Source organism: Chenopodium album, chromosome 23, assembly GCF_948465745.1.
Source record: "Chenopodium album chromosome 23, dcCheAlbu1.1, whole genome shotgun sequence".
In the NCBI taxonomy this organism is placed as follows: domain Eukaryota; kingdom Viridiplantae; phylum Streptophyta; class Magnoliopsida; order Caryophyllales; family Amaranthaceae; genus Chenopodium; species Chenopodium album.
This window is the reverse complement of record NC_137856.1, coordinates 23,678,914-23,706,342: the sequence shown is the minus strand read 5'-3', so window position 1 is coordinate 23,706,342 and position 27,429 is coordinate 23,678,914. Positions and strand designations below refer to the sequence as shown.

At 33.8% G+C, this 27,429-nt stretch overlaps 1 protein-coding gene across 1 annotated transcript; it reads right to left on the bottom strand.

Moving 5' to 3' along the window:
• Positions 1-259: 259 nt before the first annotated feature.
• Positions 260-27,219, bottom strand: LOC145607976 (DExH-box ATP-dependent RNA helicase DExH16, mitochondrial-like). The gene is made up of 16 exons (XM_081663577.1): positions 27,075-27,219; positions 26,201-26,318; positions 23,379-23,500; positions 23,089-23,279; positions 19,917-20,057; positions 18,851-18,973; positions 10,700-10,777; positions 9,073-9,241; positions 8,130-8,242; positions 7,893-7,973; positions 7,027-7,092; positions 5,686-5,750; positions 2,418-2,463; positions 2,212-2,328; positions 836-927; positions 260-738 (listed from the first exon to the last, which is right to left on the bottom strand). Exons 1-16 carry the CDS (start codon positions 27,133-27,135, stop codon positions 627-629), a joined length of 1,695 nt encoding a protein of 564 aa, XP_081519703.1. The 5' UTR covers positions 27,136-27,219; the 3' UTR covers positions 260-626.
• Between the last annotated feature and the right edge of the window lie 210 nt (positions 27,220-27,429).

The window sequence follows — 27,429 nt, the reverse complement described above, 5'->3', positions numbered from 1 at the left end:
TGTAACCTTCACGGGTCAATCGTTGTTGCCTATCGTTGTCCCTTTTCGTGGTTGCCTTATAATGATCCGTGAATGGTTTACAAGTTCCTTAAAAACTTGTTGGCGGCTCCCTACTTTCCTTGTCCCTAATCGTGTCCCTAATTGTATATGTCAATCCCCACTTCCTATGAGTGCCAAGCATATTCACATAATTTCACGTAGACCTATGTATTTAGCTCTCAACTGTTTTTATAATTTTTTCATTGAATCAACAAAAACGTACACTAAAAACAAGGTATTAAATAAATAAATCAACAAAGTATAAAGTGATGCTATTTACACTTAATTTTGTCCATTTAGAAGACAATTGTATTATTACAATGAGGTATACATGAGGGAAGCAACTTAAGTCCTGTTGATCATGTATTTTCTTCCAACAACTTTGAGTAATACTTTGCTTGTCAATTGTGATGAACTGTCATTGCCATGGCAATTGTGAATTCTATGAGACCAAACACTTCAGAAAAGCATGGAATCGCATTTACTTGAGGAGTACTGCACGCTTCACTTCCCACAGTACAGTTCTTGAAAAGACTGATAGGCTTGACGGCAATTGCAGCATTATCAGCATTACACCAAAGGGGAGACTACAGTTGTGGCCTTTTATACAGGGACAAAAGAGATGATTTTGAAAGGGTTAATTTTTTCTTGAACTGTGGCTGCTGCCAACCATATTGCTCTAGGAACTCCTCGATCAACCTGGTAAATCACCGGGAAAAAAAAAAAAAAAAAAAAGATTAAGATAACACCAAAGGGACAGGCATACTAAAAACATCAATTGATCTCCAGTTATTACATGCTACAAATAGACTTCTGGGAAGCTGCCATTTCACGGTCAGGAAATGAATCGTCCAAGCGATAACTCAACCACACATAAAGCTCCAAGACCTTCATCAAAGAGATACGTATGTTAAATATGTTTAAGGAGCTGTAACATATAGAAAATTGAAAATAGATCAGTCAAAATAGGAGTAATTCCATTTCTTCAGGGCCAAAATATTATGTTCGAGATCTATCATGCATAATTTGTATCACCGAGAATAAAAGTTGACAAAAGATGTATGACAAAGATTAACAACATAATCCCTTAATTCTAACTTTATACTCCCTCCGTATTTTAATACTTGCTACACTTTCTTTTTGCGGCCATAATTTGTTAATTGCTCCATTTCCACTTTTGAAAACTTAAAACAATATTTTACAATTTTCCTATCAAATTATAATACTCACTTTTGCTTTTTTTACGTAGTAGATTTTATTTATTCTTCAACCAACCCCACTTCTATCACAAAACAATACTTTCCACTATTTCTCCTAAAACTCCAAGTCTGGAGAAATGAAGCAAGTAATAAAATACGGAAGGAGTATATAGATAACAAAAAATTGCGAGAATCCAACAATGACATGAAGAACACCACGGCACCACCACCACTACCACCAGTAACTACTTTTTCAGCATGATGATGATGATAAAATAGCCAACAGGCCTCCAAAACAGCAAATCAACTAATTTCCAGTTAAAAAGGAAATACAAACTTCCTCAACTGTTTGAGCACCTTCCTACATTTTCAAATTCAATTATACAATTCGGAGTAACAAAGCAACAGGCTTCCAAAGCATCAAATCAACTATTTTCCAATTGAAAAGGAAACACAAGCTTTTTATGCACCTTTCTACATTTTCACATTCCGATTAGACTATAAAGTACTTCATAATACGGAGTAACAAAGCCAAACAAGCGCTTGTATCAAGCATTCCAAGGGATCTTATTTAAATTAATACTCTATAAGATAACTTCTATCTCTTCCCACAATATTTTTCACCTAAACTGCCAATGCACGATCCAATAAAATAAGTGGACATTTAATTAATGCAAACCTCAGATACAGACATACAGTGATAGCAAAAGGACTGGGCACAGGCATCACTTTTACGCTATATCATAGGTCATCAATGTCATTCTTATTGCAATCAGAAAGAGTGTGACATCTGAAACCAGGCAGAAATTGGATATATAATTGTTAAAGCAAATGCACCGAAATGGCCCATTTTCATTATAGGGGTATCATGTTACCTTGCAGTTTATTTATTTGGGAGAGAAAGAGGGGGGGGGGGGGGGGGTGAGGAGGTAATACATAAATTAATACCAGTAACTTCTATTAGGAGTCAGACCTTATGAATAGATTCCAGTTCTTGCATAGCAGCTGGTGTTTTAGGCACCTTAAGCGTCCCAGGTGTGAAAATCTCCCGTAAATTAACAATGCCTTTCTTGGCATATGTTTGTGCAAACTGCCCATATATATTTACAGAGTAAAATCAACTGTGAAAAAAAGAATAAAAAAATTTATACATATAGCATGTGGATAAGATTTATTTACCTGCACAAGTCCTTGCGATGATATATCATCATCCACATCAACTGGACTGCAAATAGAGACAGAATAAATGTTAAGACTATAGTGGTTTATGTACGACTCAACAAAGTATGTTTATTGCATTGCAAACTAACAGCATAAAATCAGTTACATACAAAAATAAAATAAGATAAAAAATACGATAATGATAAAATTTTAAAGAAATGGAAAGTAAATTATGCCATACCAGAGGTAGTATATACACAAAAAAAAAAAGTCATGCATACCATCATGTTTTGATACAATAAGGGCCAAAATTCAGCGATCATAATAAGAATACATAAAAGACAAATGAATGTAGATCTAAATAACCAATATCTGGTTTCAAGAAGGAAAAAAAAAAAAAAAAAATCTTAATATCTAAAACCGAATGCTTAGGTTCTGTAGCCCAAGATGCCAAAACATAAAAATCTAGGAAGGTCTGGGCAGTGCATATTTATCAGGCAGAGAGGAGACACAAGGGAGCGCTACAGGCATGTGAACCCAGCTTGAGTGTCAGAATTCATTTTTTCAAAGATGGAAGTTTTTCATTGTTGTTTTGCAAGGACAGCCTACACAATATGCTCTCCTTGATACCAGAAATATCTATGAACAAAGAGGCCAGAAAAGGAAACAAAATTAAAAAGGGACATTGCAGGAATAGAACAAAGAGACTGCCGACCCTACATCGTATGGATATCTAGAAGTAAACATTGTTACTTCCATAATTATTTAAACAATTATATGACATAGACCACATAGTGGGTTTTCATTTGTGCATCTCTATCTTGGTGATAGGCGAGGAGACTCGTGAGAGAAACTTGTGTACGAATCTCAAGCCTTGCAATACCAACAACAATCAGTTCTAACAAAATGATTACTGAAGTAGCTCATCATGAATAATATACTATGATATAAAAGTAATTTCAACTTCTAAAATCAATAAATCAATATCATATCATATCAAATCCAACGATGCTGAGAAGAAATACAAATTCCCATCACCAATTGTTTATCTTTGTGACAGCAGATTACAAAATGTTCAAAAATGTCCAGTAGACTTTTTGGAAAGGCGATTCTAGACAGAAAACTGGTAAGAATTATAAAGAGGACTACCCCAAAGAGTGAATGATACTACAGAAATTTATACATTGACAATGGCAAAAATAAATTGTAGAACAATATGGATTATGAGTAAAGGATTATGCTTATGTCCAAACTCTCTATTATTTCTCTCTATACCTTTTCCTAACCACTTTTTTCTGATCAATGGATAAGGACCAAAAACATGCAGAGGCACAGAATTAACAATGTATTTAGGAGCCAAGTTGATTTGGAAAAAAATTGATAAAGACTAAATATATGTAGAATGTAAAACTACAAAAGTATGTGGAAATCTATTATTTTCACTATTTTGATGTGTTATTATGGAAATACAAGAAAATAGGGTATTATCCTTTAAACTTATCACATTGATTTGCATAATTCTCCACAGATATTCCCATTACTTCTAAGGGGAAAAAGTATGAAAACAGCAAAATATAAATAAGGGATTTACCCATCATATTTACTCACTTTTTCTATTTTGTTATTTTCTGTTCAACAACCAAACATTGATGAGCTATGAAATCCTATGTTACTTGGACATGGCTAAAATCACGGAGTGTCCGTGTCAACACAACACGACACGGGATCCGTGTCCAACCCTTCCATTAAAAGTGGAGAGGAAGAAAGAGGAGAAGCATGTAAGTAAACCATATCTTGTTTGAAGACCACCATTGATATAGAGAAGTTTTTTTTTTTTTTTTTTTTTTTTTTTTTTTTTTTTTTTTTTTTTTTTTTTTTAGGGATATAGAGAATATGGAGAGAAGAAGACTGCCATTTATTAGAAAAATTTGCCGAGGAAAGAATTAAAATTTTTTTAAAAAAAGGGGTAGACGTAATGAAAAATTTAAAGCTTTTGTAATATATAATTTTTATAAGTTTAAGTGACGTATTGACGTGTCCCCAACCCATGTCCATATTTCGGACAGAGTCCCCGTGTCCTAAAATTTTGGAACTTGCCGGATCGGACACTTGGACATGTGTCGTGTCCGACACCTATTCTCGAGTCCATGTACCATAGATGGAATCCTCATATTTATGCACTTTTACCCAATTTTTGTCACTAAAGCTTGATTCCGAAATCTCTACAAAATCAAGCTTTCAGTTTAAATCATATGTTAAACAAAGTTGCCAGCATATATTAGAGTGAAAATTGGCTCAGTAGACATCAAACAATGTCCTCTTTATTCAATTTTTTCAAAATACTTCATTAGTGTTCTGGCACCTGTTACAAACACTCAACATTCTAACAAGGGTATGGAAACTTACACAAAAGACTCAACCAAAGTCTTCAACAGTTCAATTATTTCAATCCACATAATTGTAGAAGAACGTGTGAAAACATAAGAAAGAGAAGAATATGTGTGGATATGGGCTACAAATAAGCACGTCGATGATAACTAACAAGCCAAAAATGCGTATATGTATCTGTACATTTAGAACATGTGAAACAATCTTCTCATAAAATAGATATGTTCCATAGCCATGTTCCCACATCCAAGTCCAATTTTTGGACAATGTCCACGTGTCTAACAACTGAAGTAAATCCCAAAGTGATTTGGAATCGGCTAACATGAACCTTGATAAAGAATCGTCCAAAACAGAACAAGAGCATAACAATATAATTGATTGAATAAAAGTGTTTTTTTTTTTTAAAAAAAAAAACATAAAAATAAAAAAAAAAATTTAAAAATAAAAAAAAAAAACAAAAGAAGTGTGTTAAGTGAAAAATAGAAAAATCATACAAATAAAAGTAAAGATAGTTTGAAAACAGTGGTAAGGTGATAATAAGGGGAGTAAAAACACAAAATTTTGAGAAAACTTTAGCGCAAGAAATAATTAAAGTACGCAAAACACAGGTTGAGTAAATAATAAAATACATTCTCAATATATCTGCATGATTTGATTCTCTTTCTAGTTTCAGAGAGAACAATTTGTCACAATTCTGTCTAGAGATCTATAAGTTTAATCATCTTTCTTCATCTGATAAAATTCATTCTTTGACTAAAACTTGAAGATGGGAACACAGTGTTTAATAAAGAAAATCAGATAAAAGAAACAAGCAAGTGCACACAGAAAGGGCCAATCAAAGAAAACCTGCCCAAAGTCTTTTAACCACTAGAAATAGGTAATAAATAATTTTTAATACCTGATACAGAAGATATATTTCTCACGCAAACCAAGTGGCAGCTCATCAATAATGGCAGCTACTTTCTGTGTCAACTTCGGCTTGTTAGCATTTAAAATAACTCCGAAAATAAGTTTGTGTGGTGCATGAGTGTTACATGGAAGGAACATAAATGCAAAGAAAAAAAAAATAAGAGAGGAGGTGGGGGGTAAGTTTATCGACAACTACCTTGATGCCTTAAGTTTCTCTGACACAACTATATTTTATCCTACTAAAATAGCCTTATTAATATTTGTGTAACTGTCTATAATAACCAATGACAAATCTGTTCTAACAAGATAGGTATAAATCGACAATATCTTAAAAGAACTCATTTACAAAGTCAACTGTGTATCACAAAATACAATTTCATTCTAACTTGTTTATCAAAATAAAACAGAAACAGAATAGAATCGTCCAACCTGTAAGTTCCCTCACCTCATCTCTCTTTGCATGCCAGCAGTTTTGAAGGTCAGAAGCTAGAATGTCTAAAACCCCAATCGTGATAGAGAGACAAAGACCCTATCTTTAAATAAGTTCCAAAAAAAGAAAACTCCCTCCATTATGCACAACAAGGTCATCAGACTTCAGTAGTGGACACAGATATATCGGGTGCATAATAACTACTAACATCAGTTGAAATTACACTAGAATAATAAAATTTTACCCCGACATAATAAAATTTACCTATTTTTATTGATAAAATTGCTCAATTGAAACTGTAAAAATCTCTTTGCTGTATGTGAAAGTAATAATATTATCCTTATAAAGCTTTTCACATGGCCTATTTACATAAATACTTCCTCCGTTTTTTTAGTTGCTACACTTTTATTTTCACAGGTTTCTAGACAATTTTTTAATAGGAGAGAGATAGAGGGAAAAATAAAGCAGGTTGAAAGTTACCCTATACTGTTAGATTTACACTAATATTATTGTACACCCAATGTACACTGAATTTTTTTATTTTGCACCTCAACTCAAGGCAATGTTTCAACTAAATCCCCTCACTGTGAGTACAGCAGCATAATTTCAAACCCTCTATTTATTAGGGATTCTTGCTACTTATGTGGGTTGTGTGACATCATAAAAATGGTACAATGAACAGGCGGCATTTGAAGCAAGGGAAAACAGATGACCCTTTCTGGTGGTAAGCTTCTATGTTGGAGTTTGTTCAAAAAAAAGTGAGTCGGTTGGGGGAAGGATTGGATAACTCCTTTTACATTTTTTTCTAAAAATATATTACATTAGTTGGAATAAATAATTTTTCAGCATTATACCAAAGAATGTGATTGCAATGAGTATGATACATTTTTATTTACATACCAGCAATTCTTCACAATTGGACATGAAGTAATTTGATGCTAATTTAGAATTGATTGAAAAGTGTTCCTGCAAAATAAGAAACCAAATTAACGGCAACAGAGTTGACCAATGATCTAAATATATATGCTACCAAAATCAGCAACACCCTCTGATACATTTATGTTAATTGCACCCACTGTAGCCTCAAAGACCAAAGTGCGTTGATGAGAGAGGGTTGCATGACAGGATTTGAGAGAGGGTGTTGCATGACAAGATTGGAGAGAGGGTGTTGCATGTGGGGTTTCTAAGGAAAGTGTTGCAAATGGGTTTCTGTAAGAAAAAGTAAGAGAGTGTTGCACATGAGGTTTGTGTTAGAGATAGTAGGAAAATATCTTCTAAACCCAGCAATAGCCTATAGATTGAGTTCATGACCGCATTCATACTGCCAGATATAATCTGTATTATATGTCCGAACCGGAGTTGGGTAGTATCGACATAGTTGCGGTAGCCGGTAGGGAAATATGACAAGTCTGAGCATCACAACCTTGAGCTCACTGATAACTCCATCCCCCACCTTCCACAAGACAATGCTACCAGAATACATGCTAACAATTATTATAATGGACTAGAGAGAATCCCTTAGCAACTTGAGAAAAGATGTTGAAGACCTCATGATTTAGAAAGGGGCAGAACAGAAAAAGTGATTGAAACCCTCTCCCTCTCTCCCTCAATACAAATAGAGATGCCCTTATAATTCCGAAAAAAATTGGTGTACACGATTTCTGTCAATACAAACAGTAGTCGAGACCCATAATACAGAAAATAAATGACACAGTAATAGCTATGTGATTTGTTGTTTGATGGGGGAGGATAGCGAGATAATTTACCAATATCTGGTACAATCCATTTTGTGGATTCGCTCTTGAATACATGAGCAAAAGATCATAGCTCGGAAACAATCCCGCACGCTGCAAAGAATATACATGATCAAAAATAGAAAAAGGCAATAGACTTGTGACGTAAAAACCTATTTGCTTCATCTATAGAATGTTTCATAGGAAGCTATAAAATAGAAGCAATTCAAATGAAGTCCATTTACAGCTGCAGTAGTTTAACTTTTTCACCTCTAGGTCTGGAGATGGAGAGTTGATTGATGAATGTAGTAGTGGTAGATCTTCCTTGTTTAGACATGTCACTTCACCAACTGGATACTTGGACCCAAATCTACCAGCTCTTCCTACAAGAACCATGGATCATCTCATAAAACAGTGATTAATGACAATTAAAGTCACATAACAATTCATCTTATTTCAAGAAACATGAATGTATTAGCGGCTTGATTACTGTTACATTAAATGATCGAATTACCCGTGTTTGCATTAGTATTGCATCAACATATACCTATCACTGAAATTCAAAGATCACAGAAAGCAGAAATATGCTGCAGGAGAAAAAAGAAAATGCAGGATGGAAGCACAAAACTCTATCTCCTAACACAGGAAAACTGAGCAGAAAAATTGCCTATGGTACACCTAAGAGAAACTTATTAGAAAACATCCTTCAAACATAAGGCCTAGAAAAAACTAAAAGCATACAACATTTTACAAGACGTCTGAAAAACACTTGATCCTGAAAGATTTATCAATGTTATCATACAATTGGAAAAAAAAATAAAAAAGAATGAAAGAAAGAAATGAGGGAGGGAAGAAGAGAGAAAAAGAAAAAAAAAAAAAAAAAAAAAAAAAAAAAAAAAAAAAAAATTGGTTTACATGAAATCTGATAGCAGTTATAGCATTTACATGGAACGAGGGAGGGAAGAAGAGAGAAAAAGAAAAAAAAAAAATTGTTTACATAAAATGTTATAGCAGTTACGTGTCTATGTAACCTATTGGTGAATATTCCAATGCTAAAATCCTAACTAAACCCCCCCCCCCCATGTTGTTAACATCATTCACTGTGTTGACATTTGAAGGAATTGTCATCATTTCATCGATGCATTTGCAGTTATAAGAAAATCACGTCTCTTCCATACAGTGGAGTTAATAAAAATCACAGAATACAACAGACCTGCTATTTGCTTGATCTCTGGCACGGTCAGATCACGCATCTCTTGACCATCAAACTTTTGCAGCGTTGAAAATATGATTCTAGAAATATTTAAATTGAGACCCATTCCAATAGCATCACTAGCCACAAGAACATCAAACTCACTGGTAGCATCATTAAACATAGTTGCCTGCATTACTAAGCAAAAGATGATCTTAGTAAGTCTGAACAAACATGCATCAGGAGCACAGAGCACAAAATATTAGCCAAAATGAATTGGAGTTATCACCAGGAGCAAGGAATGGAATAAGCATCAATTCAGTAAATATACTGCGCATAGACTGATTTAACACAAATTTTCAGCAACTTAGCATTATCTCTAATCTTTAAGGTGTGTAAAGATCTTATGAAAGCCCAAAGAATGTAAAAATGGAACGGGGGAGAACATAAAGGTCCTGCATTCCGAAGGGAAGCACATAACATTGGAAATGAAAAAAAATCGATGTGACAAGAATACAAGCATGTTCAAAAAAAAATTTCATAGAAGAAGGGAGGCAAAAGAAAAGAAAAAGACAATGAAGAATAACAATAATAATAAAAAGAGTAAAAAAGAAATAAATTTTTTGTTCCATGAAAGATCAGGATTAAAAAAAAAATGAAATATAAAAAATCTTCAACTGAATTGTAATCCCAAGGATCTTATTATGTTGCATGGAGAATAAATAAGAAATAGAGCTAATACTTTTTTACTTGTCCAACACTTAAAAAAAAATATAATAAAATAATAATAATAATTAAAAAAAAAAAAAAAAAAAAAATCTAAAACTTAAGAAAGGGGTTTGTTAGGGTTCAAACTTTTAAAGTGTTCTGGAATTAACTCCGCTAACTAACTAGGGATTATTTCAGTTATATGGCCCAAATCTGGGATTATTCATCTCCTTACAGTTATATGGCCCAAAAACACTATTATTGACTAACTTGGGATTATTTTAGTTGTGTGGCAGAAATCTGGGATATTCATCTCCATTTACTTGGGATTACTTAAGTTACTTGGTTATATTTAGGGTATAAATGCCCGCACACTATTCATAAAAGTTCAAAAAAAAAAAAAAAAAAAAAAAAAAAAAAAAAGTAGTTAACATCAATGAGGGCAAATAAGTAAACAAACATTTTTAGGGATATAAATGTTTGTTGACATTCATAAGAGTGTGCTTGAATTTTTAAAAGTTAGGGATTCAGCCCAAAACACTGATATTAAACTTTCTGCCTTGGGTGTAACATCTAGAAAATTTCCAATCCCTCAAGATCTAACTCATAGTCTAACCTTATAGAATTAGAGAACATTTTATTGCTTACTAAATGCAGAAAATATCCATTTTCTACATAGATAATCAATTTTAAACAAAAGTAGGTCCTAAAAGCACTACTGAACCTCCAATTCATGGCTTGGTTCTTTACATGAAAGTTTCACATCATCCATTGTGTTGCATATACCGAAACACTTTATCACATTTAGATATGAGACATGTTCAGCCATCCCAATAACCAGTTCAGTGAAATCTTCAATCTTTGCCTTGAACCCAACAGAACAAAAAGGTTGCTGAAACTCAGAATATGTAGAAAGCATGAGAATAGATAATGTCATTACCTGTCTAGTACGAGTTTCCGGGGGTAGTGAACCATACACAACAGAGCAAAGATGATTTCCCTCATTTTCAATTTTTCTCTGAGAAATAGACGAGAAATCTAATTAGATATGACAACCAGCAGCATACATAAAAATATAATCTGGTTAGATGTGACACTACCAGCAGCATACATAAAAATATAATCTGGTTAGTTGTGACACTACCAGCAGCATACAATAAAATTACGAGTGCATTTCACAAACACTCAAACCTAACCAAGAAGCCAACAATACACAAAGACCCGCAAATAAAGTCATCATTAGACAAGAAACAAAGAAAAACATCAGCAGTAGATCTCAAAAGAAGACATACTCATCTATAAAACTATCATGATGGATTGTATACTCATTTTTAGTGGATAGAGATAATTCTCTTCATAAACTAGAATCTCTTTTAGAGTGCAGCAAAACCCAGCAAAAAGAATGTAGCACAGTATAGAGTAATCCATCTCATTTTATTTAGTTAGGACAGATTGTGTATAAAAAAATTCTGCATACCCAATAATATCAATCTAGCTGAAAAGCTAAAATACAACCACCCAAACACCATGGAGATACTTAGAACAAATAAGTGAAGTATACAAAATCAAGCGAGTGACAAAAAACTAATTCAGATGAAAAATACTCCCTCCATTTTCTTTAATTGCAACACTTTCTATAATCAGCCTTTTTTTAATCTCAACACTTCCTTAATTGGAAATACTCAACACTATTTATTATATCCCTTTCCTCAAATGATCCCCACTCCTACCCTACTCACACTTTTATAATATTCCTCTTCTCTCACATCCCTTACTTTTACATAAACTATTCACCCACTATCACTTTCTTTTCATTTTTTAACTCCCAACAAACCCCACTTACACAATATTATTACAAACTCAACCCAATCGCATAAAACTCTGCTGGTCAAATTGCTGCAATTAAAAACAGAGGGAGTAGAATGTAATATCTTCTTTTTACATTAACATGCTATTAAAGTATTGACAGTGTACAAGAACTTGAACATGATTGGCCAAATAATAGAGAGACATTTAAGATTACTTGCAGGTTCCATATTGAGAGCGCTAAGTAAAGCATTTTCAGCCTTATAAATTAAACTTGAAGTAAGAAAATAATGTATGTGCTTCCATCTTTAATGCCAGATACCGATCCAAATAAGCCATTGCCCATTGTTCTATCCAAATGAGCATCTTTGGGTGAATCCTAAAAAAAATCTACTCCCTCCGTGTTTTAATAAGTGTTACATTTAATTAACCTAGATAAAATAAGAGGTAAGTGGGATAGTTAGAGTATTTAAAAATTGTAAAAGAAAGATAGTGGGGTTAATAGTGTATTGAAAAGTAATGAATATGAGACGAAATAAATAATAAAAAAATAGTAGTGAATTTAGGTGGGGACCATAAGAGGAGAGAGATATAATATTAAAATGTAGTTTTTTGCCAAGAAAGAAAGTATAACACTTGTTTAAACACAGCCGCATTTGGTAAGTGTAACACGTATTAAAACACGGAGTGAGTAATACCAAATTGGGATGATGTTGAATTGAACTACATAAAGAACCATTTTCACATAACAAAACATAGTTGCAAGGGTATTTCTAGAGGTGTCAACTTGGGTGTGTTGGTTATGTTAGAAGTTCAATGTGTCCATGTTGATTGTTGTGATAGTGATGAAGAAATCAACATGGAATGTGCGGAGGATTAGGAGAGCTGAGGTGGAGATTGCACCGAAGAAGATGAAGCCTAAAAAGGCGATTGGCCCTGATGGTGTACCGATAGAGGTGTGGAGGTGTTTGGGTAAGATTGGTATTGGTTGGTTAACAAATCTTTTTAACAATATATGGAGGGCTACTAGGATCCCGCAAGATTGGAGGAAGAGCACCTTGGTCCCGGTTTATAAAAACAAAGGAGATACTTAAGATTTTTTTAACTATCGAGGTTGTGGGAAAGAGTGATTGAACATAGGTTGAGGGCATGCACAAGCATTTCGGATAAACAATTTGGTTTTATGCTTGAGAGATCTACTATGGAAGCAATCCATTTGATAAGACAAATGATGGAGCTTTATAGGGTATAGAAGAAGGATCTTCATATGGTGTTTATTGATTTAGAGAAGGCATATGACAAGGTGCCAAGAGAGGTACTTTTGTGGGCAATGTTGAAGAAAGGTATCCCAAGAAGGTACGTGGACCTGGTGAAAGATATGTATCGGGATGTGTCAACAGATGTGAGAACGTGTGGAGTGTTGACAAAAGATTTCCCTATTACAATCGGATTACATCAAGGTTCTCCATTAAGCCCTTTTTCTATTAGCAACGGTTCTAGATGAAGTAACTAGACCAATTCAAGATGAGGTTCCATGGTGTAGGTTGTTCGCGGATGATATCATTTAGGTGAATGGAACTAGGGATGGAATTAATGCCAAGTTGGAGCAACGGAGGCAAAGGTAAGAATCTAGAGGGTTTAAGCTAAGTCGGAGTAAGACAGAATATCTAGTATGTCGCTTTGTTACTCAGAGGGGGGCAAGCAATGAAGTGGTGAGTTTAGATGGAAAGGATTTGAACATGAGTGAATGTTTTAAGTATCTTGGATCGATCATCCACAAGAATGGTGACATTGATCAAGACGTGGCAAATAAGATTAAGTCGGGGTTGCTTAAATGGAGAGCGACCACATGAGTGTTATGTGACCGAATTCCCTTACAGCTGAAGGTAAAATTCTACAAGACTGTCATAAGACTCATGTAGCTCTGTGGTACAGAATGTTGGGCTTCTAAGAAGGAGTACATTAAAAAGATGGAAATTACGGAAATGCGCATGTTAAGGTGGATGTGTGGGAACACTCTAGAGATAGAATCAGAAATAAGGTTATTTGCAAGAAAGTAGGTGTGGCAAGCATTGTAGATAAACTAAGGGAAAAACGCTTGCGTTGGTTTGGGCATGTAAAACGAAGACCCGAGGGTGCACCGGTTCCAAGAGTGGAAGAGTGGGATTATGAAGGGGTTAAACGAGGGAGAGGGAGACCAAAAATGATTTGGTTGGAAGGAGTTAGGAAGGATATGAAGTATATGGATTTGCACGAGGATGAAGCATTGGATCGTAAGGGATGGAGGAGAAAGATTTATGTCAATGACTACACAGAATAATCAAATTTGGTTCATGTTAGCCGACCCCACTTATGGGATTAAGGCTTTGATTGATTGAGGTTGTGTTGGTTATTAACAGCTTAAGTTGATTTTCCACCATATTTTGCACAAATGTAGTCGAGAAATCCATAATGCATAGTTGTTATTGCTATAACAGATACAAAAAAGAACAAATGTTGAACGCAATATCAAACAAGAAAACACACACAAAATTTACATGGTTCACCAACGTGTTAACCCAGGCAAGAGTTATAATTTATTAACAGATTACAAATTTAGGAAACCGATAAATGGAATAACAGAATGATTGACAGAAACAGAATGATCGATGGACAGAATGATCGTCTCTTAGATGTTATCTCTGTTAATCTCTTTAGGATCTGAGATGAAAGATACAACATAAAACTCTCAGATTTCTAAAGTAATTGGCTAGGTATAAGCCGTATCACCTTAAGGAGTTTATATAGTGCTCCCTAGAATAGGATATATAACCCATGTATAAGGAGATAAAATCCCGTGTGAAAACCGGCCTAAACAACCAGGCAACCCAAAAACTAACCCATAAACTGAACATGAACTTAAGAAAACATACACCATTTGGCACGGACAGCGAACTCCTTGCAATTCTTCACAAAATCCCCGACGAGGCACAGACGTAAGACGTGCCTCCCTATGGCATGGTCGTGTCTCCCTACTACTTCCTAGCCACAATTCAAGGGACATTTATTTCAGTTATAAATATCTCATGTATAGCTACATGATATTGTGAGAAAGAGGGTTAAGGAACATAAACTTTTGATCTATTACACCCATTTACAAGCTTGTTAAACATCACCAAAACAATGATACTTATTTTGTCAATAGGAGATTTAGTAAGTTATGAAATATGAGTCAAAGAAATGTGTTAAATAAGATCAAGTGAGCCATGGAAGCCGCTTTTGATGAATAAGAACTAGCAACGATTAGACTCTCTCAAGAAAGGGTTTATAAATCACCAAAGAGCTCCTATAAAAGATGTATCTGTGTGGATGTCTAGAATAGGTGTATCTAGAGAAGCCATGAATAAAATATTCTAGGAATAATTAGAAATAATAATCCCAACTTTCATCAATTTTGGTAGAATAATCCCAACTTTGGATTATTCTAGAATAATCCGAACTTTGGGGGGTCTTCTTTTTCTTCAATCCTTAACCAGTCAACAAAAGTCAATTACCTATTATATCAAGTCACTTGACACGTGTCAAATCCTGATTGGTCCAAAAAAAAAATTTTAAAAAAAAGAAAAAGAAAAAGATTTTTTTAAAAAAAAAAAACCCAAAAGTCAGCAGACTACCACTCAACCTCCGCTTCACCAACCGACCCACCCTAACCTCCACCGCACTGCCAACCTACTGCCCCTAGCTCGCCGACACGCCACGCTTCCCCCACTCCCCGGCGTCGCCCCGAAACACCCTCCCATTCCACCACGAAACCACCAACGAATTGAAACCCCTCCCCACTGCCAAAATCCCCAAATCTTTCCTCCTACCTCCCCGAAACCCTAGCGGCTAGGGTTTTCGACGGCTGGGAGGGGTTTTTGGCGGTTTTCGATGGTTGGGGAGGTGGTTTGAAGGGATTTTCGAGAGGAGGACGAGGTTTCAAGGGAAGATGGTGGTTTTCGATTGAGAATTGTTGCCGGGAATAAAGAGGGATGGTGGGGGTTCACAACACTGATGTGGGGAGGAGGAAACCAACGCAATGGGAAGGGGGTTAGGCGGTGGTCAAAATTAGGTTGTTAGGCGATTTTTAAGGGTCAGCTGGTGGTTTTCGCAGTTTGGCAAAGATTAGGGGGTTTAGGCGGTGGACGGAATTATTAGGTGTTTTTTTTTTATATAAATTTTTTTTTTGTTATAATTTTTTTTTTTTGTTATAAATTGTTTTAGCCGATTCATGTGTGACACGTGTCACTTTTTTTAAAAAAAAAAAAAACAAAATTAACCCATTCAACCGGTCACCGGTTTTTGGGATTGAAGAAAAAGAACTACCCCCTTAAGTTCGGATTATTGCAGAATAATCCAAAATTGGGATTATTCAACCAAAATTGATGAAAGTTGAGATTATTGTTTCTAATTTTTCCAATATTCTATAAAGTGTAGAACACTCATTGCATGATATGAGAATAATCTAGAAATAAGGCTAAGACTCGAGGGAAATATAAATAGGCACAAAGGCATCATTTGTATATCATAAAGGGAATGCAAGCAGTCTTTTTCAAATATTTTCTCAAATTATTCTTCCTTCAACCTTCCCCCCACATCTCATGGACAATGTGCGGGTGAGGAAAAATGGACACCAAGTGTGCATCAAAGAGTGTACATACAAATAGCTACCGAGACACACTTTCTGTGCAAAACTTCCTACATCCAAGAAGTGTAACCTTGGTACCTAGAAACAAGAGGTGTACTTAAATAAGGATGGTGCAAAGCTAGCACTGCCAGCATTATATATCACCTCATATTATGTCATCGATGTAGGAAGCCACTGCAACAGTATGTGGCGTGCTTTGCAAACAATCAAAGTAATTAACACATGATACAACACCTAAATTCCTCTCTTCCTATCTTTACCTAGCCCCACACTACTCTCCCACTCTCCTCTTTGCATAACCAAGCCCCCACACATTTTTTTCTGCAAGGAATCAATATTAGGGGAAGGGTATGTTAGTCATAGCCTAATAGTAATAGCTTGGGGTATAAGTTAGAGTTTGCTATGAGAGTTTTCTATAAATAGGACTCATTATGAGGGTTAATGATCATGCTGAAATATTGTTAAGCTTTTGCTTAGTTTGGAGAGCTGCTCTTCCTCTCGAATGAAGAGTGATTGTACTGTTTGATTACTTTGATCATCAATACATATATCTGTTACTTAGCTAATTTTCTGCTTAATCATCTTCCTAAACTCTCTTACCTGAGCTAATTCCTAGCAAATGGTATCAGAGCAAGGGATTTGCTCTAGTAATTTCCAGAAGATATAGAGTATTGTAGAAGCTCTGACTTCGGGAAGAAGACAATTCTAGAGGATGATGCTAGTAAGGGTAAATTGGTAAAAAAGCAAGATGATGACATGGGTACTCTGTTGGGCCACGTGCAGCTTAAAAAAGTGAAAAGCCAGCAAGCAACTTCAATTAAAAGTGGTGAAGTGATGTCTAAGGCTAGGCCCACTTACTTAAAGCCCTATTATTCTTCTTTTAGAAATAGCCAACCACTATCCTATCCCACTTATTACTACGACCCAACCCAGGACTACTTTCCATCCTTTAGGTCCCAAACCAATCTATTATGCCTCCAGCTCTCCCATCCTACGTCTGACATCATTTCAAGGCAAAATCGTTTTTGTTAGCTGAGTCACTGAAGGGAAAACAATACCCCTGAGCAAGCTACGCAAGTGTGACGGAGGACATCATCATGGCTGCCACTGTCGGGTGTCAAGAGCCGACTACTATCCACCTTGAGGACAAGGTGAATGTTTGGGCGGCAGGTAATGCAAGGAATCAATATTAGGGGAAGGGTATGTTAGTCATAGCCTAATAGTAATAGCTTGGGGAATAAGTTAGAGTTTGTTATGAGAGTTTTCTATAAATAGGACTCATTAGGAGGGTTAATGATCATGCTGAAAATATTGTTAAGCTTTGCTTAGTTTTAGAGAGCTGCTCTTCCTCTTGAATGAAGAGTGATCGTACTGTTTGATTACTCTGATCATCAATACAAATATCTGTTACTTAGCTTATTTCCTGCTTAATCATCTTCCTAAACTCTCCCTAATCTCTCTGACTTGAGCTAATTCCTAGCATTTTCTTCCTCTCTAACCCCAATCCCCTCTCTCCTCTTCCCAATTACCTAGCTCTCCACCCACTCTATATTCAACCATAAATAGCTACAGCAATAGCTACGCAGGCTATGATATGGCAATCCCGATAGGTAGGAGAAAGTGAGAAAGTTGTGAAGTAATCTTTAGAAAATAATAACTTTCTTAGCAACCTAACTTGCACCTTACTAACCTTTAAGGGTGGAGTAGCAAACCATTATACACAACAAAGAACTCTACTTACTATTCAAACAACTAAATCTCAACAAATAATTACTTATATTGTCCATGAAAGCTACACAATGTTGTCAAAATCACGTCCTAAATCGTATGACCATACAATCCAATCTAGATGTAGCCAAACAACTCGGGTCAGTCTAAAATCAAATACATGTAGGATCACCCATAGGATCCCTCATAATCGTTGGAAGCAACCATAGGATCATTAGAATCGAATCATGATCCAACATCCTTGTAATGGTCTACATATTGTGCATGATAATACAATTTTTAAATTATTTAATCATAAAAATGCACATCAAAGAGATGTCATTTGACTCCTTAGAAAAAGAAAAAAAAAATTAATTTCTCTCATCTTCCAAACCCTTCATCGACAATACGACTTATAACAAAAGCAAATTGCAGTATCAAATCACCACTTACAAACAAAAAATCAACAAACAATTAACAATTAAAAAAAAAATTCAAATTTTAGTGTCCTTTAATAATAAAATGAGTAAACAATTAACATTTTTAGTAGAGATGTCAAAATCACATCTGACCGAGCCCGATCTGAATAACCCACCCGAAAAATATCAGATTTCAACTCTCACATGGACACAATAAGTTAGCATGACTTAACTTTAAAAATTGACCCGACCGACCTCACTGAACCCGATCCGAACAACCGAATTGACACCTTTAATTTTTAGTACAACTCATAAAGTCTAAAAATTTATAGGGTCGTACAATCCGATCCTAATAGTCCTCTTCTAGTTCAAAGTAGAATCTCAATCCTAAATTCCTAATAACATTAAAGCTACTTAAGCAGTCATAGAGTTCCACACCCCAAAAATAGAAATAATCAATAGAAATACGGGTAAAACGAAGTAAGCAGCTTACTTTAAAATTATATATTTGACGACGTGAAAAGGTAACTATACAATCCCCCTTTTTTATATTCTTAAATGATCCAAGAGGCAACTTCGATGGTTCCAGAGGTGATAACCTATCATAATATTTTATCTGCATAACAAACAGGGATAAAGAAGTAAAAAAACAAAGAAATGAAAGAAACAACATATATTAGCTGATAAAGAAGCAACATTGGCTTTTGGCACAAACTTTAAAGAAGAGATCAAGGAGAGTAAATGACAAATCACAATAATAAAGCAGCCAATACCCTTACACATCCCTCTTATCTGTATTCAAATTATTAAAAAATTTTGTCCATTTACCTTCTCTAATTAATTCCTCTAAGTGTGTGCCATGAGACAATATAGCTTGTCATAGTCTTTTGAGGAAATACATTCATGTTGGGATTAAAATGGTGTATGTGTCATAGTCCATCTAGCCCTTGAGAACTCATAGACTAGTGATAAATGTTCCTTGAAACTAAATGAGGTTCGTCCTCATGGTTCAACCACCCCATATACATTCGACCGAGTGAAGTAAACAAACAAGCTCTATCTGCATGGACTATGCAATCCTTGAAAAGCCCTGATCTGAAATTACTAATATGTAGCAGCAAGCTTTCACCCCCTCACTAAGTTTTGTGAGCTAAAATTATGGGCAACTATGATATGAAATAAAGGGAGGGTGGGTGGTTGAGTAAAAGTGTAAAACATGCTAGGAAGTTACAGGGATTTGATGCTATTCCATTCCACTATCTTTCTTGTTTCCTTTCTTTCCCCACCCACAAACAAAATAATATAGTGCACTACCAATCAACAACCAGAATTAGATCAATATATGCACATGATTGAAGCATTCATAGGTAGCAATTTTTGAGAACATTTAGAAGCTATGCATGCTTCAATTATCAATAAGGTCACAATTAATAGCTGTGGGATATAATTAAAAATGAAAATATATTTATCAGAAAACTGCTGATAATGTCAAAAAAAAAAACAAAAAAGTCTAATTTATGAAATACCTAACAATATCTCAAACCAGAAAAAAAAAATACCTGTAAATTGTCACCGGTGACTTTCAAAATTTCCTTAATTAGAGGTACAGCGGCAGGGTCTCCACATAGGTGTAGTTCATCTGCAGCAAGTCCCAACAGAGCACGAGTAAAGGAAAAGCCCCTGGTCCTGCAACCCAGCATCTGATGTCGTAAAAAATACAAATTAATACAAGTATATGAAAAACGGACAATAAATAAACACAATGGACCTCATCAATTGCGGTCCTTAATGCTAGAAAAATTTCATTAAAGTCAAGGAGCATACACCTCCTGCCTAGGAAACATATCAAGACAGCAAGAAAACCAAGAAAATGATGGGTTTTCCCAAGCCAAATCAAACATACAGAACACGGCCCTAAACTTGCATTATTTTGAAAGTGTTTGACTTGTTAATCAGCAAATGCTTAAACCCTTATGATGAAGACTTCGAATTGTTAATTATTCTTAAAAGAGATGTAGAATCACACCTTCTAAGAGTTTTAGCACTAAAAATGGTAGTGATATCACCTCGAATTCTGCTCCATAATTAGAGATACATAGGATTTATATTTTAGTTCAAATTCAAAGAGATTGTCAAAGTACATGGTCATCTTATATTTAAACACAAGGACACTCTAACGATAAGCTAATTTTGTTTTGGAGTGCTTGAAATCATTGCATACTTTAAACAATAATAACGTTCTCAGCACAGTCATATGGACTGATATGGTACGTCCATAGTCTTGCCCTTCTCACTTTCCATGGTAGATTTTTAACTTACAATGAATTTCTCCCACTAGTATGTTTTGTATTCTCAATTTCATTCCTCCGTTTGATTTGAACATTATCCCATACATCAGTTTCCTTATCCAACAAATAAGATGTAAATTCAAGGCAAAAGATCATTCTGAAGCTCAATCAGTTTGGTTTTGTGAAACTCTTTTACCTATAAAACAATAAAGGTAAGGGAAGCATAATATAAGTTTCCAATTAATAGATCGCAGTGAAAACCATTCCAAAAGAAGCAGTTTTTGTGCTCAAGTTTGATGGAATAAGCTAAGTAAGTACAATCACAAATTAAGTCTTCGTTACATTAAGATTGTGCCACATGTAATATCTACTTCAACTTAAATAATGATTAAGTGTTAGCAAAGATAAGTTGAAAAGGTAATTTCAATCCAACAGAAGCCAACAATGAATCGGTTTTCGTAGAAGCCTATAGAAAAGAACAAGAACATAAAAGTCCAAGTGAGCAGGGCAAAAGGTAGTCTACACCAATCCCTTAGAATAATAATGCCTAACACATTGACAATTAGTATGCATTAGAAAATCTGCTATATAAACATTTTTGGAAAAATTGTGTAATTCTCAAAGAAACCCTTATGATATAAATATGTAAGCAATTCATTTAATACATGGAAAAATAAATAGAGAAACTAGAAGATTGAGAATTATAACCCATATATATTCCTCCTATATATCTCCTTAACAAATATTTAAGTTAGCAATCTGCAACTCCTACATTTAGTATCAGAGACACGTTTTTCTATACCTCAAAAAATGTCAACAACTTTGCTCAACTACAAGTACCTCAATTATCTAAAGACCAATATGATGAATAGTGCATTAAAATGAAGGCACAATTTGGTTGTGGGAAGTTGTTACTCACGGCTTTAAAAAATCCTGTATGATGAGGCAAAAGTCTCATATACTAAAAATAATAAAATAAAAAAACAGAGAGAAAAAAGAAATTCTAAAAAAAGATTGAAGGCCATTAACGCAGGATTAATCGAGAAAAGTTTATCAAAATTTTACAACCCCAAGCGAAGAAAGCTTGGGATGCTCTTGCAACAATATCCAAAAGAATTGAGAGAGTTCCAAAAAAAAAAATATTACAAGTGTTACGAGGATGACAAATATTACAAATGTTAACCAACAGAAGCACAATAGAGAAAAGATCGAAGATTCTTAGACCGTTGAGAAAGTACTTTGATCATGCAATAAGAAATTAAATCATTACCTGCAATAGAAAAATCTAAAGGCATTCATACATTATCAATAGAATTGCTTTTTGAATTGCTCCAAGTGAATAAACAAAGGATTTACAAGAATGATGGACCAAAAGTGATACGAGTAAGCACTTGGATTGAAGTTGTCAGTAAATGAACAAAGAGGTGGAATCAATGAAGCGGTCTTTAGTGGCCGAGAAAGAGATCGTGGTAACTATCAATCTCGCAACCAAAGTAATGAGAAATTTTGGTCATGGAAGAGGATCAATTAGAGGAGGGAAATTTTAAATGAACATGGTATATCTAGTATAAGCATGCCTCCAACTAAGCATAATCAAGCATCCTCCTCTCGACTTACACGACAATAAAGCACAGTTTGCAGTGCATACATCACTACATAGTACAAAGTTATCAGAAGCACATCCTAATTCAAAAGGTTGTAGGGACCTTACACACACATGAGGTGTTTTAGCAAAAAATTATTCAGGAAGAAGTTGTAGATAAAAGAAACAAAACGATACCTTCACAGTACAGCACTAAATATTACAAAGTTATCAGAGGCACATCCTAATTAAAAGGTTGTAGTAGATAAAAGAAACAAAATGGTGCCTCCACAATCCAAGAAGATGATTCTGATAATTAGTCTGGGATGCCCCAGACCAAAGTCCCTCAGTCCTATTCAAGGTAATAATGTTTGAAGTATTCTCAACTATAATCTTCTCCATTTGGTTTTTAGAAATATTACACTTCAAGTAGGGTAAATAAGAAAGAAAGAAACAAAAGCAAAACAAGAAGTTAAAAGAACGTTTTGTACTTTTCATAGAGGGAGTGAGACAATGAATAAATATTTTCATGGACCATATGTCTCAAGAGCAAGAAAGTCAGTATGAAAATACCAAGTCAAGGTTTTTTTTGGCATCAGACAATTTTGCTTGGAAAATTATTTCTACTACTTTTTCAATACTTAACCCCTAAATCATTCTGATGGTTCGTAATGGACACCAAAGAGTTTAAGGTAAGCATTAGGTGAAGCCTAAGAAAAATGATAACGCATATGCTTTGACAGTCACATGTGTGCAGCAAATGAGTGCAAACCAAAGTATTTCCAATCAAATAACAAAGAAAGCTTCTACCACCAACACAGTGAAAGATGTTCAGCAGAGTAAGCTGTAACAATTACATGCCTGAATTTCATCAATAATGGCACATTGGTAGTCAGATGCCACATCCGCCATCTCAACAGTTGCAGCCATGTGTTTTGCACCTTCAACTTCCTCCCGCTCTTGTCCAGTGATTAGATCACAAGGAACATTAGCTTTATTCAAACGTTTTGCTACTTCCCAAGCCAATAATCTTAAGGGTCCACAGTATACACCTGCAGAACACAACACATAAAAAGATTATGGATCTGATTATAAAATGCATATCTGCAAGAGTGCACCGCTGACTCGCTGAGTAAGTACAGCTACGTTACCAGTTGAGCTACATTCCAACTGCTTCAAAGCCTGATATGTTTTACCACTGTTTGTGGGTCCCACATGAAGATAAACAGTTCTCTTCTTCTTTCGAGCAATTGGGTACCATGTATGAGGACGACTAGCATAAAAACCCCAACAAGAAAGTAGAATTTTAGATTTCATCATTTGTGAGTTTCTAAAAGAATTGAACAGCAAATGAGACCAATAAGTTTAGAATACAGCTTCTACTAGTATACTAAAGAGAAATTTAAATCTAGACAAAATTAAGGCATAAAAATTACAAAGCTCTACCCAAAATATCATAATTTTTGTGCAGATTGCAGTACTAATAAAGTTATAAGATAATAGAAGATAGACCATGAAAATGCAAGATTTAAGTTTGGTCGGTTAAAAGTCTAAATCTATGATTATTAATATTTCCGAAGCTTTTGATCTTGTAGAATATGGGTGTGCAACGCATCTCCCTTTTTCTTTCGTCTCCAATGTACAGGAAAAATAAAAACATGGGAGGGGAAATAGAAAAAAAAAAAAACATCATAATGAGGTCAAATCAACTTTGACTCTGGTAAGCAAATAAAATAGTGAATGAGATTAGAATTACAGATTCATAATGTGGTCTATCGAAAAAAGATATTCATATTTTATTTTAGAATTAAAAAATTCATTCGCCATGTAAGCAAAATTAACGAATGAGATTTAAGATTAAATTCAATTGCCACGTAGTTTAAAAACTACAAATAGTGATAAAGGATTTAAATAATTACATAACCGATAAATATTATGTAAAAGGATTCTTTAAATTTATTTTCCTTAAATTATTCAAGTGTCATCAACAAATGAAATTGCATTTTTTATTACATTAAAAATAAAAATCATACATTTCTAATAAAAATTTAATCCCAATGTTATAGATATTTATGTATCGGTAACGATAAAATATTACTATTCTATACTATTACTTTAATATTTAAAAAATCTTAGACTTTGAGTAAAAAAATACCTTTATTTACTCAATTTATATAAACAAAATAATTAAAATAGAAAAATAAATATTACAGAGATCAATACATCAATATAAATATACATATATACATATATATATGTGTGTGTGTGTGTATATATATATATATATATATATACACATATATGTGTATATATATGTATATATGTGTATATATACATATATATATACATATATACACATATATACGTATATACGTATATACACATATATGTGTATATATATGTATATATGTGTATATATACACATATACACATATATGTGTATATACGTATATATGTGTATATATGTATATATATATACACATATATATGTATATATATACATATATATACACATATATGTGTGTATATATATACATATATACACATATATGTGCATATAAATGTATATATGTGTATACACATATATGCACATATATATGTATATATATACATATACACACATATATGCACATATATATGTATATATATATATACACACATATATGTGCATATATATGTATATATGTTAAATTGAAGAGGTCATGAATAAAGCTAAAATTTAGAGGAGATTAAAATTTAGAGAAAAAAAAAAAAAGTTCGAGAAACAATAATCAACTACCCCCGTATAAGCGTAATAATCACCCATCCAGCCACCAAAGTACTAGAGTAATAGAATAAACCCACCCACCCCCCCTCTCTAATGAAGTCAATAATTCCCCACCACTATCTATGCATAGCTACCGCCTTGTTTATTTAAAATCTATCACCCCTCTAACAAATTCCCTCATTCCAAGCATGGCTAAAGAGCACTAAAAGTATATAATACAAATGAAAAAAAAAATTATAAATAAATAAATAAATAACAGAGCAATACTTCAATTGTATGCTCTCAAAGGGCAATATGATTATAAGAAACTAGGGTGAATTTAACAATATGTAGAAAAGTTCATATTTGAGTGGATGTTAACTGGAAACGAAACACCAAGAGAAAAAGATAGTGAAACTCTGAAACATGTTAGAAATAAAATTAGAAAAAAGACACATGTAACAAAAATTCTACTTTTAAAAAAATGAAATAGGAAAATAGGGTTAAATCTTTAAAGTAGTTATGTAGTTTTGTTATCAAAATTATTTGTAATTGTTAATAATGTTTGTTTTAGTGTAATTTCATATACATTTTTTAAATTCTCTTTGTTATGTTAATGCTCCCCGTTTACTTTATTAAAGATTTATTTCATGATATATATACTAATTTTATGACCTCTTTATATCGTAAGGGATGGAAGAGGAAGATTTATGTCGATGACTACACGGAATAATCAAATTTAGTTCATGTTGTTATAGGATTAAGGCTTTAATTGATTGATTGATTGATAAGTTTCAAACACTATAAATATTACTAGTAGCATGAAAAAGAAAAGATATTCTACTATAAATAATATTTCCTCATACTCTTTTTTAATAACAACATTTGGACATCGCACTTGAAAATGCACAACGCATACCAATAATACAATCAACTAGCTTTTAGTTAAAAAAAACATTATAAAAAATAAAAAAATACCAAGATCCCACATGACTTTTTTCTGGTATTTATAAATAGCAAAAAAAAATGGTCTAAGGAAAGTGTACAGATAGAGTAAAAGTGCATGTGGTGCAATAAAAAAGAACCGAGGAAGTATCAAAATCCACAATGAGCCTATGAACCAATGCTACATATCAACCAAGAAGGTTATACAAAGACAACAAACAAATGATATATCTATATATACACATCAATTAACAGTAGCAAGTGTATAGAGATAATACTTACGTCAAGTCTGTAAAATCAAATCCAGTTGAAGAAGCACCACTGCTGAACTGCCTCGAACAATCGCATTGACAAGCCAACAGTCCTAATTTGAACTCCAAAGGGAAACTCTCAAACTTATCTGAAAATTGAAAGAACAATAATATGACAAGATGATCATGACATAAATCTAATCTACCCGGAAACCTATTCGTTTTAATTATTTTCCTCCACTTTCTGAATCAATAGACATTAGCGTACGAGCTTCCGGATAAATACTACATCAATGCAATCTCAATTCTCAAAGTGAAATCAGTTTTCTCTACACGTTTCACATCATCCTATTTACATTCTCCTAGTCAAGATTACATTCTGAAAATTGCTACTTAATAATTGAAACACAAACAATAAAACGCATTGAAAAAATTGAAATACTTTTGACTTTCAAGCTTCTAATTCAGTGTCCATAGAGCTGAAATTAACAAATTCCTAGCAAAAGAAGCTCAAAAATCACATTTTTAACAAACAAAAAATGGAAATCGTATTCTAACAAAACTAAAAAATACTCCTAGATCCTAAATTGAATATATTTAATTAAAAATATTTAATCTTGGTGAGAAGCAATGTCCACGTTTAATAACCAAACTCAGGTTATTGCTGAACAAATTGTTGTGCAAAATAAGCAATTCAATACAATCCAAATTCATAAATTTTAATAAAAATAAGTAATATACTGCACTTATTATTATCATTGCTGCACAATAGAAAAATCAAATCAAAAGAGGAGAATTTATTGGCAAGAGAAAATATATAGGTTTCTATAATTTCTGTCAAATAAAGTCAGACACAAAAGATGTTATTACGACGAGATTTGACGATTAGAGCAAAAGAATCGAACCGTAAATATGACGAGAAACGCTGAAGTTAGAGAATCTCCGGCGAAGAAGCGAAGACGCCATTGTTTTTTAATTTGCTCCCAAAGACCCAAACGGCTTGTTTTCTTCAAAAAAAAAAAAAATGACCAATGCTCCACTTTTTTTCTCCCTTTTTTTTTTCCATTACCCTTACGGGGGCGTTTGGAATGTGGAAATGGGAGTTTGGGAATTAAAATGTGGGAATGGATTGGTAATTTTTTTTTTTTTTTTTTTTTTGAGGGGGAAGATCAAAATTCATTAATAATAAGTCATAAAAAGAAATCGTAATCGAACATTACTAAGACAATTGAACCAATTACAAGTTCGAAATAAAATAAA

Bases quoted from the DNA above. Each gene is read 5' to 3' on its own strand.
- LOC145607976 (XM_081663577.1), bottom strand. From the start codon at position 27,135: ATGGCGTCTTCGCTTCTTCGCCGGAGATTCTCTAACTTCAGCGTTTCT. The intron at 23,280-23,378 runs GTAACGTAGCTG...TGTGTTCTGCAG, and splicing joins GTTGGAATGTAGCTCAACTG to GTGTATACTGTGGACCCTTA. The intron at 9,242-10,699 runs GTAATGACATTA...TTAGTAATGCAG, and splicing joins CGGAAACTCGTACTAGACAG to GCAACTATGTTTAATGATGC.